This window comes from Hippopotamus amphibius, chromosome 2 (assembly GCF_030028045.1).
Source record: "Hippopotamus amphibius kiboko isolate mHipAmp2 chromosome 2, mHipAmp2.hap2, whole genome shotgun sequence".
In the NCBI taxonomy this organism is placed as follows: Eukaryota; Metazoa; Chordata; class Mammalia; order Artiodactyla; family Hippopotamidae; genus Hippopotamus; species Hippopotamus amphibius.
The window spans coordinates 205,209,245-205,226,256 of NC_080187.1; the positions used below are offsets into that span (position 1 = coordinate 205,209,245).

General features: G+C 35.7%; 1 protein-coding gene across 15 annotated transcripts in view; it reads right to left on the minus strand.

Annotated features, from left to right (window-relative positions):
• Window positions 1–17,012, minus strand: part of HERC1 (HECT and RLD domain containing E3 ubiquitin protein ligase family member 1) — a 210,247-nt gene that overhangs the window by 90,628 nt on the left and 102,607 nt on the right. For all 15 annotated transcript variants that reach the window (XR_009051410.1, XM_057722762.1, XM_057722765.1 and 12 more), the window contains 6 exons: window positions 15,143–15,257; window positions 14,934–15,054; window positions 13,019–13,190; window positions 10,294–10,606; window positions 9,713–9,833; window positions 4,714–4,765 (listed from right to left, as the gene is read on the minus strand). Coding sequence is in view for 14 of the 15 variants with exons in the window: in XM_057722762.1 (XP_057578745.1) it covers window positions 4,714–4,765; window positions 9,713–9,833; window positions 10,294–10,606; window positions 13,019–13,190; window positions 14,934–15,054; window positions 15,143–15,257 (894 nt within the window). In the remaining variant the exon portion in view is untranslated. The remainder of the gene's footprint in view (window positions 1–4,713; window positions 4,766–9,712; window positions 9,834–10,293; window positions 10,607–13,018; window positions 13,191–14,933; window positions 15,055–15,142; window positions 15,258–17,012) is intronic.

Sequence of the window (17,012 nt, forward strand, 5' to 3'; positions counted from 1 at the left end):
TCCATCTTCCAATACTTATAAATTACTTTTCAAAATGAAAATAACATGTGCAAAGAGTTAATGTTAAAACCACAGAAGTAAAAGTGACCTTAAGATTATCTAGTCCAATTTCTTCACTTGAGGAAACAGAGGCTCAAAGAAAATGATCTTCTAAATTAATAACACAAATTCCTTAAGTTTACAAGAGGTGGTCTTATATATTCCTGTTGCTAATCAACTCACAAATCACTGATCCTTGGGAATTTCAACTGCGTGCCTACACACAGGTTCAATTTGTGAAGAAACTGCAAGTAATGAATTGCCTGACTATACTCCAAAATATTCTATGGAATAGATACCCAATCCCCAAATTAAATCCCCTCTGCAATTTAAAGCAGGGGTCAGCAAACTTTATCTATAAAGAGGCAGACAGTAAACATTTTCGGTTTTCTGGGTCATTCACTGTTCATGCAACTACTCAACTCTGCTACTGTAGTGTGAAAGCAGCCATAGACAATACATGAGTGTGGCTGTGTTCCAACAAAATTTTACTTTCAAACAAAGGTGGCAATCCAGATTTGGCCCACTAGTCAGTTTGCTGACCCCTAATTTAAAACATACAACTTATTTTTTTTTTTTAAACATACAACTTATTAAGTATATAACCCAAACAAAACTTTGTATGAATGAAGTATAAGAAAGAACAAGAAAGACACTATCTGAAAGCATTAGGATAAATAAATTAAATAATTATAACCAAAATGTTTAGGTTGATATCAAAAATACTTTGAAACACAAAATCTCACAACATGAAAATGAGAGATGAAAAAACTCTAATTCTTAAAAAAAATTATAACAATCTAATAACTGATTTGTTCTGTGTTGTTTTATCTGAATATAGGAAATACTGTGTCTGAAAAGCATATCAAAAGCCTCTAAAAAGTAATTGTGACTGAGCCCAATTCTTAATTCAGAGTCTCCTACTATAAAAAGAAAATATAAAGTCCAATAAGAAATTTGAGATTGTTTACTTGTCCTTACAACTTTGGTTCTTAGATGGAATTTTCAAAATGAACATGGCAGAGCTGCAATACATACTTTATAAACCATAAAATATGTAGGCAAGCTAAAAGGGAAAAAAATTAAACATGCCATCATGTACTTGCTTGAAGCTCTTCTTTTTTCTGGGGCTCAACTGGCCAAAAAGGAGTAAATACACTACCACAACAAGAATCAGAAGACAAAAGGAGAAATTTGATACAGGAGACAACATGCACATTTGTTCTTCTTTATATAATCTAATTTGAAATGCACAGATAAAACAGCATTTCTCGCATACAAGTTATACCATGAAATACACACGTTGATAAATGTTTCAATATTATTTAGCAATAAAACCCTAACACTATATTTAAAGACCTGGGGCAAGGTGGTGAAATCAAACCATGATACTCCTTAAATTTTTGCTTTGGTATCCCCACCATTTTTCACTATATCAGCTTCAGCTTAAATACCAAAACTGAAGTTAAGTACCTGCAAAAAGGTATTGTCTTTCAGTCAAGAACGAGCTCAGTTCTGCACAACTGCAGCAAATCTTTTAAGTATTTATCAAAGTACCCAAATACCAACATGTTTAACAGATTTTGTCAGGAATTTTGACAGGCTATTATGAGAATTAAATAAGATAATATGTCTGAAGTGATTAGAACAATACCTGGCATACAGTAAGCAGCTTTTAAGTGTTTAATGAATATAAATTTCATATTACTTCTGAGGTGCTAAGCAAAAACATGTATCACCTGTCTCTTAGTGATTTATGACATTTTTGGATTTAGAATTTAGCTCTGATGCCTCTAAAAAGCTAAGCAAGTTGACTGAGCTCAATTTATTTTCTCACTTTGCCCTACTCCTTCCTACCACATTCACCTTCTTGGACCAAGAGCTTGGACCAATTGTGAAACATTAACTGGAGTGAGGGGAAAAGAAGCATTCGTGGTTCAACAGCATGAATTTCAGTATCTCCAGTGCCAAATACTGAAATTACAGGCACTAGGCCCTCTCAAAGAGTCACCTTTGGAGGCATATTAAGAGCAGCTGAAATGTGTATACAACCATTAATTGTCATTGATACATCTATTTAGTTTCAGTAAACGAGACATAATTATACATTGTTATCTCTCATTTCCCTTACTAGACTTTTAATAACTCAGGAAAAGGAAAGTGAGAGAAAAAAGTTTATATTTTCTCTTCAAAATATTGGAAAGGGGTAAATAAGCACATAGAAGAATTCTCACTTGGCCGGACATCTGCTTGTCCTTCATAGCTCAAGTCAGAATCAGAATACCTGAATGGCTCCAAAAAGTTCTCAGACCTGGTAGGTTAATCTGACCAACTAATGGTAGGCATGTTATGGCTTATGACATCTGGTCCATATTGACAATAAATAAGGAAAAAATAGGGTGGTTTATTTTACCATCATTTAACAGCAAAACAAAACAAAAAAAACCCACTGTGGTCAAAGGCAGTTCCTAAATACACATAATTTTAAAAATTCCTTGCAAAATATAACATCCCAAATGTATTTTCAATGTTAGTTTCTTTTAAGGAAAGAAATCCAATATGATTAAATAAATAAAACTATTAAGTATACATTTTCATTGTTTAATCCACAAACATTAAGATTCATGAGACTGAAAACTATTTACTTTTGCTGCTCTTCCTAGAACAGTACTTCTACTTTCCAGTCACCTATTCCTAGGAACAAAAATATCACCATAATTTTTGCCCGAGGACATAAAGACATAAAGATTACTAGAATAAACTGATACCACGTTAAGTGATATCATTCTAATTTGCATAACTAGTTTGCCTCCCTATTATAACTTCCTAAATGGGTAATTTAAACAAACAAGCAAACTTTTCCCATGAGGTCCTGCTTGTTTGACTTTCTGTTTCCAATAAAATAAAGTTAAATTTCAAGAAGTTAATAGGTCTTGGTACTAAATTGAGCTTTTGGAGAAGTTGGTTTACCCATAAACAAAATTTGGAATTAATGGCTTAATTCCTATGTATCTACTTAGCTCTAAAACTACAGGAAATCCACATCTATATGTAGCGCAACTGTTTAAAATTGTGAACAGGTAACAACTTTAGGATAGTTATTTTAAAGTGTCATATCAATTCCTCCTAGGTAATTTACTCTTGAATTCTAGGTTATTCTTAATTCAAAGCTTAAAATACCACTTTTTGTTTTACTCCAAAGATTACTTTGCCACATGCTCACATAGTTATCATAGACAGAATCTCAAATTTATATTTCCATAAGGAAGCATGATAAAGATCTGAGAGTAATTTTAGCCAACAGACTATCACTTATAAATATAATTAGTATAGTAGGAAGCTCTTAAAATGACAGGTTTGATCCCTTATGCTGCTCAATAAGTTTGGAGCCATCTTTTCATTAATATAACACAGAAATTATACCTACAACTTTCACCTGAGCTAACCAACATTAGGAAAGTAAAACTGTTTCAAAAATTTAACTCCTAACTCATGTACTTAAGGAAAAGGATAGTCTGGCTAATTATGGCACATGAACTGCCAATTTTCAAAGAATTAGAAAATGATAAAATACATATTTCACATTATACTAAACATAATTTAATTTCTTTGATATCACAAATACCTTATAATCTTTTTGGAACCCAGCAGCCTTTATATGTTACAGTACTAAAAGACTTTTCAATAAAGAAAGTACCAGCTCTAGTCCTTATAATTCCTAATAGTTCAGAAAAATCATTCTTAGTATTCTAAGTACCAACATTTCCTCTAAGTTATAGACACAAAAGTGAAAAAATTCTGTTTTTCTTCCTCTTATTCCTCAGTTTTCTCTTATTCCTCACTGTTTTTTCCCTGCAGGGGAACCTAACATTCTGCCAAGGAAGCTATCAAAAGAAGGGTTCAATTCTGAAATATAAAAGACTTAATATCATGGGAAAAAACGGTTTTCCGACAGGTTTTTAGAAAACTTCCACTAGTGGCAACTTAAACATTTCACATTTTCACAACCACAGAATAAATGGGTTTAATAAAAGTGCCAATTAATAGAGAATAATACTTGCAGAGTTTTTAGTTACCTTGAATTTGTATTATCTAAAACTACTGTTCTTTCCACCTATTTGTACATACAAATAAGAATTAATTATATTATTCATTAAGATACAGCTTTTAACAAATGAGCTTAACTCTTAAAATTGTTCCTCATGGGAAAATTTTATTTTTAGAAATCATCTGTTCATCTCTTACATGCTTTATCTTGAGAAGCAAAGAGGAAATAAACTAGAAACTTTCAGTTTGAAAGTGTGTATGTGTGTATGAAAGGTGAATGGGGTAAAGAGTTCTCCCTGTAACATCATTTAAACTACAGCAACTATACCAGTGAGCTAAAGCATGACAAATTATCTCCATAACTCCCCACAATGTAAAGCACTGCTTTCCACAGGACGTTTAAAAAGTCAAAACATATGACAAATGAGAAACAGAACTGATCATTAACTCCTAGACATTCCTAGATTTTTTTAAGGGTGTATATTTTTAAGAAAATGATCTTCCTTTTAACTTTTCTGGTATAATGTTTCTACTTTTTTTTGCAATAACGTTTCAATGACAATCAGATCTAAATACATCAGACATAAAAAGAGCTACTTAATCAGATATTTAACATTTAATACTTACCTCTCTTTCTATGAGATGATGCTAAATCCAAATCAACATTTCGTCTTCCACTCTAAGTTAAAAATAAATAATAAAATTTAACTGTGAAAATTATTTTAAGATTAAGATTTAATAGAGTACTAGAATAAAAAATAATCTATATAATTATAGCTATGTGCTACTTATTCATCAGTCATCAGGCTAAGAACAAAAAGTCTCTAAAAGCCCAGAAAGCTCAGGCACATGACTCTGAGATACTAAAATACATAGTCAATGTGCACATTAATTAACAGTGTAAAGTTGCAGAACTTTGTTGTCACCTTTTCTTCTCTGAAATCTTTGCCTTTTATCTTTCTAACACAGTATGATCTCTTATTAACATCCTCTAGATGCCTAAAGCCTCTGTAGCAAAGTCCTATTTTCCAAAATTACTACTTATTCTATCCTCACTTTCCATTCTTTTCAAAACTCCTTTTAGCCTTGGCTAGGTGTAGAAAGGAAGAGAATCTGATGAATCCACACTAAAAGAAGAAGAACAGCCCTAAGCCTTCTGGTAGTATTTTAAAAGATTTTAAAATGTTTTTTAAATGTGTTAAAATAAGGAAATCTCAAATGGTGAAACTGCAGTCAGCTTAATAAAACAGGGAAGGCTTTCAGGAAGAATGGAAGTATATTTCTGTGTGTGTGTGATGGGGAGGCATGGTGACAACTATCTACTCTCTCTTATGTACAGACAACAATATACAAACGCATGACTTAGATTTATGCACAGATTTGACATTATGGTCTTAGCAACTTCAACTGTGTACTCTGTCACACATTAAAAAAGTTGGTGGCAAAGAAGAAAGGCTGCAGAAGTGACAAAACTATCCATTTAGGAAATGTCGTTTAGAAAATCTTTTCCTGGTAACACATATAGGCATTATGTACCCACACTGCGGATAAATACATTTTGTTTTACATACATACACACACACACCAGAAATATGTATGTTCCCAGGCCATTTGGTGCTGGAGAAAAGAGCAAACAGTTGTCACAATAGTTCCTGAAGACATTACATGTCATGCAATATAACATTTTTATCACGTAGTACCTTTGCTATGAGGGCTCACAGAAGAAATTTATCTCAGGCCCCATAACCAGAAATAGCTGAGTTTTTCTTGAAAACCAGGTTTGTTTTTATCCTTTAGACACTGTCAATCACGCAACTCATGTATTTCCTATTTGGTGGCCCATTTCTAGCGAAACATCACAGGATAAGTGTGGAGGTATGCAAATCTTACTCAGGGCTTTATTTTTCTCTTTCAGCTTCTTTCAGCCCTAATTCATTCTTCTGTACTTTTATAAACAGTATTTATTTTTGTATGCTAAATAAAATTCTTTGCAAAAAGAGGTGGGTACGGAAATGAGGGAGGTAGATTAGGAGAGCGTAGTAAGAAATGCTGATAAGTATGACATCTGTCAATCAAACAGTTAAACTTGGGTTTAACTGTGTAACTGTTGACTTAGGTTTCTCTGTTTTTACTAAGACAAAAGTAGATAATATACCACATAATACTCTTTATGAAAGAAAGCTAAAACTCAGATTTAGCCTTAAGCTGGTCAACGTCAGTTATTTTAAGAAAACATTTCATTCACTGACAATTCAGGATAAAAAGTACTACTAGATATCAAAGATATGAATGATAATCCTAAATGACCTCAGACAAAAGGGTAACATATTTCAGTTGGAAAATCCCACACTGCCCCCACTGCTTGCTCCTCTTCGTCTACAGGAGGCTCAACCTGAAGGCTCAGCCCAGGTCTCCTCATCCACAACAGAATCTGTCCTCTCTAGTTCTTGACTTCTCCACCTCTTATGACACTATCTTTCTAAATATTGCATAAGATGACCAAAAGTCCATCTTCTCCAAAAATGTGCTTTTTAATATTCTAAAAATTCTGTAGAAACTAGACTTGGCAATTAAATCTAAGTTCAACCCACCCCCATTTATGTCTTCCCATTATGCTTTGAAAACATAACTTTCAACATGTTTTAAATTATATTAATAAACTTGTTCTTCACAACAACCCAGCCAAGGCAGGTAGGTAACGGGGAGCATTATTCCCCATTTCAAAGATAAAAATGCTGGAGCTCAGAAAGGTTACGTGTCTTGCCCCAGGTCAAAAATCAGTAGAGTCTATTGTAACTAATTCAGATTTCACACTTTTGTTTCCAAAAAGCATGCCACTTTAACTACATTTATCCTCATCTTTTATCTTTTCATTTCAGTTGAAATGAATTCTCAATCGCTTACAATATGCAAAGCACAATGTAGGAGATATGAGGGACATTAAAAGAAAACTCTAGACCTGCTAAGAGGTCTACTGGAAAGAAACACTAATAACACATAAGGAAGTCCAACATGAGACAAATCATTCGTGGTTTATTAGAGGTACTAACAAACTGCAGAGGCTCAAGAGGTATGTTTGGGGTCTGGCAGATAGACTAGTATGCTACGGCAAAAATGCAGATTACTGCAAGAGAAAACTGGCTTCAAAAGCAAGCAGACAGATTTTCCAGAATCTCTGATTTCTGAGTAGGCAGTGCAGAGTCACAGAGTTTTTTGTTTTTTGTTTTTTAATAGGAAGGTAGCATGACCAGAAGGTGTTCTGTTGTTGTTCTTGTGTACATTTTTGTTTTTGTTTTTTTGTTTTTTTTTTTTTGGCACACGGGCTTAGTTGCTCCATGGCACGTGGGATCTTCCTGGAGCTGGGATCGAACCCGTGACCTCTGCATTGGCAGGCGGATTCTTAACCACTGCGCCACCTAGGAAGCCCCTTGTGTACGTTTTTAAAAGCTCTAGCTCTGGGAGCAGTATCAAAGCAGAGGGACTGGAAAAAGTAGAGACATCAGTTTGAAAACTACCAGTTCAGGCAAAGGTAACAAGGGCCTAAATTAAAGAATGGAAAAACAAATAGGCACAAAAATTTTACCATAATAGATAGACATTCATTAGTTAAGAAAAATATTTAATGACTGCCTACTGTGTGCCAGGTACTATAGGTACTTGGGATACAGCAGTGAATAAAATAGCAAAAATTTCTGTCTTCAGGGAGCTTATAGTCTAGTGTAGGCTAAGAGAAACTGAAAAATATAGCAAATAAATAATGTCAGGTGCCGGGGGGTGGGGGTGGGGGGCAGAGCAAGGCAAAGCAGACAGGGAGTGAATATCTGGAAAGAAAGGCAAACTGGAATTTCAAATAGAGTGGTCAGGGTAGGTGTCACCGAAAAAGTAACATCAGAATGAAGACCTGAAGCGAGGGAATTTGCCTGCAGACAGTAGTATGACAGTCAGAAGAAAGAGCCATATAAAGGCCCTATGGGGAAGTTGTGTGGTATGTTCATGGAAAAGCCAAGAGGTCAGTGTGGCGGAAAAAGAGTCATCAAGAAGGAGAGTAGCAGCAGAGGAGATCAAAGAGGAGTGAGGTCAGGATATGTAGAGTCTTATAGGCCCCTGTAGGGACTTAGGCTTCTACTCTGAGAAATAGTAAAGTTATTGGAGGTTCTGAGGAGAGAGGTGACATGATTTGTTATAACACTGTCACAGGGCTGGGAGACTAGAAAATGAGACTGATCAACCTGGAAAAATAAATGGACAGAGAGGAATCTCAGTAGATGTTGTGACTTGGAACATGAACTGAGAGCACAGAGACACTAATAGGAATGAAGAATAAAAGGAGGGAGAACAAACAAAAACATACAATGAAACCTGCTTGAAGACACTGTTCAACTTTCCTTAGAGGAGGAATCTTTCATGCCTAGAAGTTTCTTTTAAACAACAGCTTCATGTTTATGCAGCACTCTATACGTCTCAAAAATATTTTTACATCCATTTTCTCAATTCACACAAGAGAGGAATTTCGGAGCTAAAAATGGAACTTATCAATTACTCAGCCCCCAAAAATCTGAGTTTCTGTTTGAGCGGACCAAGATCTCAAAGCTATTCAGCAGTAGGATCAGGGTCGGAAGCCAAGTCTAACACATTACCACCTACACAACAGGCACTACTATCCTCCTGTCATACAGTGGGACACTAAGGCCCAGAGAGGTCGAATAGCACAAACAGATTCATACATGAGGCGGAGGAACAGCCAAAATGATAATCCACCTATCAAGTCCAAGTCCAAAGCTATTCAAATAGAAACTACCTATTTGACAGTTTTCATTCCATAATTTATTTTACCCATCACACAACAGCACATTTTACTTCCTACTTCTTATATAAATCAGCATCTTACTTCTTTGATTTTTACCTTAAATGCCTGTAGACTAGGTCCTGAGGCTTTTTTGATGGGTAACTGAGAGCTACTGAAAGCTTTTAAGTCAAGGAGATATAAACAGATTTGTATTTCAGGTATGTTATTCTAGTGAAATCTTGAAGATGGGCATAAGACAAGAGATGGCGCAACCAGTTTGGAGGGTCTTGTACTAGGCCAGCCAAAAGAGAAGGAAGGTTTGAGACAGAGCAGTGGCAGGAGGGATGGACAGGACATATTAGAAAGATATTAAGAGTAAAATTTTCAAGATTTGACTAACTGGACTGGGGAGTTAAGGAGGTTGCAGGGAACAGGAATTAAGAAAAAGCAGAGTCAAGGATGAACCCAGGTTTCCAGCCTGGGTAGTTAATAGTAACACTTACTAAGACAGGGAATGTGAGAGCAGAGGTCTGGGAGAAAAATGAGTTTATTTTTGGATAGGTTAAGACTGTGGTCACCTGACATGTTCAGGTAGAAGGTCCATCAAGGAGTCAGATACATGAATTTGGAATTTAAGAACAAGTCAGAGCTAAAGAAAGAAATCTGAAAGTCACTAACATATAAATGATAAATACCTATGCAAGATAGTTATCTTAATTCTCTCAAAAGTTCTTTTAAAAAAGTTTTTGTATGTCTAAAACGAACATATATTACTTACTCTAATCAAAGTCTTATGTATCTATACAAAAATCCTTCTTTACTGAATCTAGGTATACCTACCAGCGCGTAACCCTCTTCATCTGATTCAGGCTGAGACAAATCAGATTCACTCCTCGATTTGATCAGTCTATAATTTGGACTTGCGTGGACTAGCCGGCTCTCTGCAGTAAGACTTTCACTCCTGTCTCACATGCACAAAGAAAAGTTTTTCGATTTGGGACAGTTAGTGAACATAAAATTGAATGGAACGAGCAGCACAGAGATAAAACGCACACAGTGAGGAGTAATTATGTCTGACGATGGCAAGTCCTGGCTCTCAGTTGGTCTAAGCACAAAGTCCTTCTCAATTACATCAGAATAACTTCCATGCCACTAAATTACAGAGTTACACAAATACCTTCATATGTTTCTCAACTACTGTTGTTTATATGTATGAAAAATAGTCCCTCCGCATTTACTCAGAAATTTGTACTCCAGGCTGAATTAGTATCACTCTTTACATTAAATCCACCCTTGTCAATCTGTATTTCCTCCTCCATATCTGTGCTAATCTCAGAGTACGATAACTGAGAATAAACCATTCCAATGCATAAAGAAACAAAGAGAGGAGAGAAATGTTCTAAGTTTCTAGTCAGTCCCACCTGGTCATAAGTCCACCCCCTTCAGAGGCACTTGTGGAAGGCTGCTGCAACTGTCCTTCTTCCCTTCGCTTCTGAAGCTCATCGATCACAGGACTTACTCCTAGTATTAACAGGGCACACCGATGGATCACGGAGTTGCAGGCAGCAGTGTACACGTCCTGACCCTCAGGAAGGTCAGTGCTGACCCTTCGCTCTTGCTGAGACTGAGGAGGTGGATCATCAGCTCGAGGCCCAGACCCTGCCCCACTGTTCATTCTATCTCGATCTCGGCTACGAGCTACTTCACGGGCTGAGAGGAAACACTGAAAGATTTCTGTAACATGCAACACAAAAACAAGGTCTTAACACATGGGGAGAGAAGAGCAAAGAAAATAACAATAAAAATAGTCAAAAAGTCTGGACGAAAAACTTACTGAAAGAGGGAAAATTATTTTTTAGACATTAAATACAGCATAATAACTAAGTTAAATTTTATCAAAAATACATATTAAACTTTTAATAAAAATTACAATAGGAAATACTCATGCCTTTATAGAATTCAGACTTGGTTGATTCTATCTCTACTCTTAGGAGTTTGATCACTGGTTTGCAAAATGTGGTTCCAGAAGAGCAGCAGCAACATCACCTGGGCACTTGTTAGAAATGAAAAATACTGGGCCCATCCCAGACTTTTTGAATCAGAAGCTCTAGGCATAGAGGCAACAATCTGCATTTTAACAAACCCTCCAGTTGATTTTGAAGGCCATTAAAGTTTGAGAATCACTGGATTAGATAAAAATAACTGCCTATTTCTGAAATGTTCACAACCTTGATTTGAAAATTGTCAGGTTACGAAAGAAACAGACAAAACTTGTTTTCATTAGTTATAATGAAAAGCCCCCTTTCCCCTTCCAAAGTCCACGTAATTCCTAACACCTACACTTTCTTGTATTTTGAACATATTAAATAAGCACAACCATTAAAGGTCTTTGCTGAAACAGAATTTGGTTATAATACTATGGCCAAGATTGCCCTCAGAGTCAAATGGCATTACCAGGAATATCTATCTAATGCCAGCCCTTTCCAATTCACAAGTGTAAAAATTCAGTGAGTTTAACAAGGTTCTGATGCAGTGGTAGATATTTCACAATAGGAAAAGAATACTTTGCTCAAATTTAAGTGAAGATGGTACTTTTAATGGAGAACCCAGGCAAAAAAAGTTAGTAAAATACTAGATTTGTCTATTAATATGAAAGTACAAACTTTAAAAATGCATCTGTATGTTTCAAAGTATTATAATGACAATATATTCATTATGCTGTTGAAAGTCCCTTATTTCTAAGAAAATCAAAGCAATGAGCTAATAGTCGAGAGCTGGAAATAAGTGGGCAGACCTGGTTCTAATTCCAGCTGCTAACTGTAGCCCTAGGCACATAATTATGCCTCCTTAAACCTCAGTCTGTCCATCTTTAGAACAGGCTAATCTCATAAGACTGAGAGGATTATGAGTCAATCTGTGTGAAGCATTTGACCCAGTGCCCAGCATATAACTGATGCTCAAAAATGGTAGCTAGTTTAAAAATTATTATTCCCCGGGTAACTACTATGCTTTCTTTTACTACAATTGAGGGTTATATCTTGTTACTGTGTTTTCTCCTTTGGTCTTTGCTTTCAGGAATTTCTACACTAAGTCTTAAGTTCACCTGCAAATGTTTCCTCAGCCTAGGTTTTAAAAATATAATTATTCTCTGGGAATTCCCTGGGGTTCCAGTGGTTAGGACTCTGCGTTCTCACTGCCAGGGCCAGGGTTCAATCCCTGATCATGGAACTAAGATCCTGCAAGCCACATGGTGCAGCCAATATATATACATATAATTATTCTCCCTCTCTTCATCTCCAATCCCTTCTTCTCCATTTGCACCTTATATATTTCCTCTTGTTTTAATGGGTTTTGGCTTTGTTTTGAGCCACCTCAAAATCATTTTTAGAAGTATGCAGAACACAAATAAATTGATAATAAAGTGTCAAATTGATTGAAATACATACACAATCTCAATACCAAATGTATAGATAGCCATAATGTTTCAGGCTACAAAAATGAATATACACTTTAACTTGAAATAGCCAAATCACTCAAAATACACTAACAAATGTTTAAAAGCTTTGATATTTCTCTCTAAACATCGAAATGATTACACTTTAAAGCTATCTGTAGCCTTATAAAAAAGTATGAAAAATGTCATTCACCAGCCAATAATATTCTCGTGTATATTCCTGCTCTCTATTGAAAGCAGTGTAGTCAGCAGGTAAAGTTTATAATTTAAAAAGTTCTACATATAGAAAATAATTGGGCTCTCCTAATAGGCTTAGAAAGGGGCTCTCTTCCTCACCACCCACAGGCCAGCCAGGCGAATGGACAACTTGGTACCATCCAGAAAACATACTCTGAACGACCTTATCCAATGACTCATGGGCATCACTTCATGAATGAGACTCAGTTGAACAGGTACTATTTCCAAAAGTCTGCCTGCAGAGCTTTTCAGCCCAAAACATGCAATCTAACAGCTTCAGAATGGAACTAGCACAGTTGTAAGAGCTGAAATGTTAGCTAATCAAATCATCAGGAAAATATCAGATCCCTTTAGAAAAACTGTAAAGAAATGTTTACCTCTCTCTTCTACAGTCAGTTTCCCTACCAAAAAGAATGCCACAGTGTGTATCTGTAAAGCAAGGAGGGTGTACTCACTGCCAGCTGTCATCACTTCATGGTCCCGTTCTTCCTCTTCGTCCTCCGGCTCTGGATGCCCCTCTTCCCGATCTCGCTCAGCCTGTTCTTCCATTTCAGCTTCTTCATCAATGGTCCGGGTAAATGAATGCTCCTGAGGATCAACATCTGCAGGGTCTTGGTTTTCCGAGATCTTAAAAGAAATGATCAGAGCTACACTGAATATATATATTTTTTAATTTTGAAAAATATCATTAAAACCTTGATCTTTTTTTTTATCATGGAAAATAATGCTAATTGCAACAATAACACATGAATTTTACCACATTCAAAAACACAAAAGATATATTGGATAAATCTGAAAAGATTAGAAAGAATGTATGTACACAAAATATATAGAGACATCTAACCGCTCTCTTCCTCAATATTTTGATTAAAATGTCGTGCTATAAACTGACTCATATATATTGCTGTTCTGCTGTAAACTGCTAACTTAAATGAGCTAAGTATGACACTAAGCATAAAAGGTAATTAAAGAGCATGAAACTGATTCCATTCAGTCTCCCTCAAGTTGTATGTTACTGTTACTCTGTATAAATGTTTAGTAACTCTAATTTAAAACATAACAGTACTTTTTAACCTTTTTTTTGTTGAAAACATTTAAGTTCTACTCTCTCAGCAAATTTTAATTATGCAAACAGTATTGTTTTTAATTATTTTCTTTACTTTGTTTGCCCCTGAAGAAACCAAAAATTAGAAATCTGGTAAGGACAATGTTAATTTTATCTCCCATGGTGGTTATGCTACCTAGCAGTCATCTAAAGAAAAGAGCCCTTACAACCAGTGTGTTGTTTTAATGATATCCTCAGATGTCAATAAAAGTTATTTTGTGATTCTTGGTCAGATGGGGATACTGAGCAGTCAGTCAGACTCACAAAATACATGTCATATATCCCTCACAATATGTAAGTTTCAAATTTAAATCTCAATGAAATGGGCTTTCAAGCTCACTAACAAATAGTTGGATCCACAAATATTAAATCAGTGCATGCCAAAAGAATACTATAATAAATATGTAGAGATAAAGTTTGGTTTCTAAAATCTAAGATCTAAATAATGGAGTGTAAAACATCTAATGTATGAAGTTTCAAAGAAAGCACTTCTGAAGGTGACATATCAGGCTATAGTCATAATTATAGGATGGTGTTATCAGAGTTACCAAGCACTTTAGAAATCATCTCATTTTTGTTGCAAGAATTACTTCTGGAACATCCTCAATAAAAGGTTTCAAACTCTACCTCCAGTTGGGCAACTCTAATCATTAGAAGGCTTTTTTCCTTACATTCAGCTAACAATGATTCTCCACTTAATTGTTACCCTTTGGTCCTATCTGTGTCCTCTGGAACAAGAGGGAACATGTTTATTTCCTCTCCTACAGGGAAGCCCTTTAAGTATCTTTAGGGCAGCTGTCACGTGACTCCCCTTTGCTTTCATTCTCTAAGCTAAACATTTTTGACACTCTGCAGTTCTTGTATAAGATGATTTTCAGACCTCTCACTAATCTAAGGTAGTTTGCTAATATCCCTCATGAGTTATGGCACCCCAAATCAAATAGGATAATTCAAAAGTGGTCTGATCAGCATAAAGGAAAGGAATAATATTTCATATGATCTGGACAATTCAATTTGTTATTACCTTTACAGCCTAAGAATATATAAACTTTCTCAGCAGCCATATCACACTTGATAAATGGGTGGTTAAATAAACCCCCAATCTTCTACTCACCCAATTTTTTTCATTACAAAAAGAACTACTCAACATTTATTGAACATCTGCAATAATTAAGGCACATTTTTTTCCCTTCACATAAACCAATATGGAGCTATTTCTCACAGCTTGCAGAAAAACATAGAAATTAACTGATTTCCAACTTTACCCATCTGTCTCTTGATGATGACCTGGTCTGAATAAGTTCAAGGTTCTTGCAAGCAAGTAAACGACTTCGAACTTTGTACACACAACGGTACACTTCTGATAAGTTTTTACCAGGTTGATATCTAAATAAAGAATCAAAATAGAAAAGTTACCTAATCTCCAACATCATGAGAGCAAATATTTGTCTGAGGATAGTTTTAAGTTACTTGCCGGCTTTCTCCACATGCTTGACTGAGTAAATTTGTGTGTTTCAGAAGAGCTGCAAGAACAAACCTAGACACAGTGTCCAACAGTGACTCATTACTTAAAGTTGCACTGTCCCAATCTGAAAATAAAAATGATACATTGACACTTCACAGAAGACAGTTCAGAGGTAATTTTAATAGCTTTAATAATCCAACACCTGAATTTTATCATTTTCCTAAGCAATTATTTAACAAATGCACCTACTAGATCCCACATACTGTGCTAGGAGTACAGCACTGAACATAACTAAGTTCCAGATCTCACAGAGCTTATATTCTAGTTGGGGGGGGGGGGGGGGTATGGGGAGAAATAAATAAAATCATTAATATGACAGATAAGTGCTGTGGAGAAAAATAAAGCAGGGTGAAAAGAACAGGGAATACCGTGGGTTTATTATTTTTTATAGGCTGGTTTGAGAGGGTCTCTGATAAGGCTACAATTGAGCAGAGAGATCTAGATGAGGTAGGGGAAGAAGCCACACAGAAACAGTGTCCTTTCAAAAAACCTATGTAGAGGCCCTGAGGTGAGTTCAAGGAGGCTAGCGCAGCTAGAGCAAAATATATGTGCATGAGAGTGGTAGGAGACATTAGAGAGCTGTCTGGGGTCCAGGTCACATATGACCTTGCAGGCCACTGCAAGTCCTTTAGGTTTTACTTTGAGGGAAATAGGAATGACCATTAGAAAACTTCGAACAGAGATATGGGATGATGTGGTCTGTGTTTTAAAAGGCTGCCTCTAACTGCTGAGTGCAGAATTTACTATTGGACCAGCAGCAACAGAAGTAATTATTACAGTAATTCAGGTAAGAAATGGTGGTGGCTCAGACCAAAGTAGTAGCAGTGAGGGTAGTAAGAAGTGGTCAGACTCCATATATATTTTGAAGGTAGAGCTGAAAGAATTTGTTGATGGATCAGATGTGAACATGAGAGAAATCAAGGATGACTACAACGTATTTAGAATGCAGGTGGCTTTTACTGAGAGAAGATCACAAAAACAGTCCTTTGGGAAGATACGTATCTGTAATCAGGAGTCTGGTTCTGAATGCCACCTATGAAACATCCTAGTAGAGATACTGAGTAAACTAGTCCAGTGTGCATATATCCATTAAAGTAGATACTGTGAATACATGTACATTTAGGTGGGTAAGAAATGAAATAACATTTGGACAAAGGTGAGTACGTGCAATTGAAAACCCAAATCACAGCATTAGATGATGAGAACTAGTCAGCTGCTTTCTTTAATTCCATGTTAGCACACTAGTACTGTACTTGAAAAATGCAATACATTCAGTAGATTCCAAATGGGGATGGGAGGTTTACTGTCTACTCCACTCCCAGAATGTCTACTAGACTCTTTAATTTGACAGATTTACGATGCTACTTAAAAACAAAACCAAACAAACAAAAAACACCCTTGGAAAATATTAAGCCTCAAGTTAACTTCATTTGTTCTTAATCCCTTTTTAAAACTCTTATCTTAAGAGAGAAAAATTTTACAGCTTGGTTTTCCAGTCATTTCTGGATGCTTAGGTAAAAAACTAAGTTCAGACTTACCTATTTTACATGAATACAAATACAAAATATGAATATAAACATGTCAGATTTTAAGAAAATCTTACAGGCAATAGAGAATCTCAAAATGATAATCTGTATATTACATACAAAATTTTCCACACTAGGCTCCTGAGAGATCATCTGTTCCAAGGGATTACCTGCTATTCTGAACACTGCTATGACTTAAAATCAAACAAGACCCCATGTCAAGAAGACTAATATTCAATTTAAAAGCAAACTAAAGTAACATCCTTTGTAGTGTTTGTTTCCAATTTAGCAGG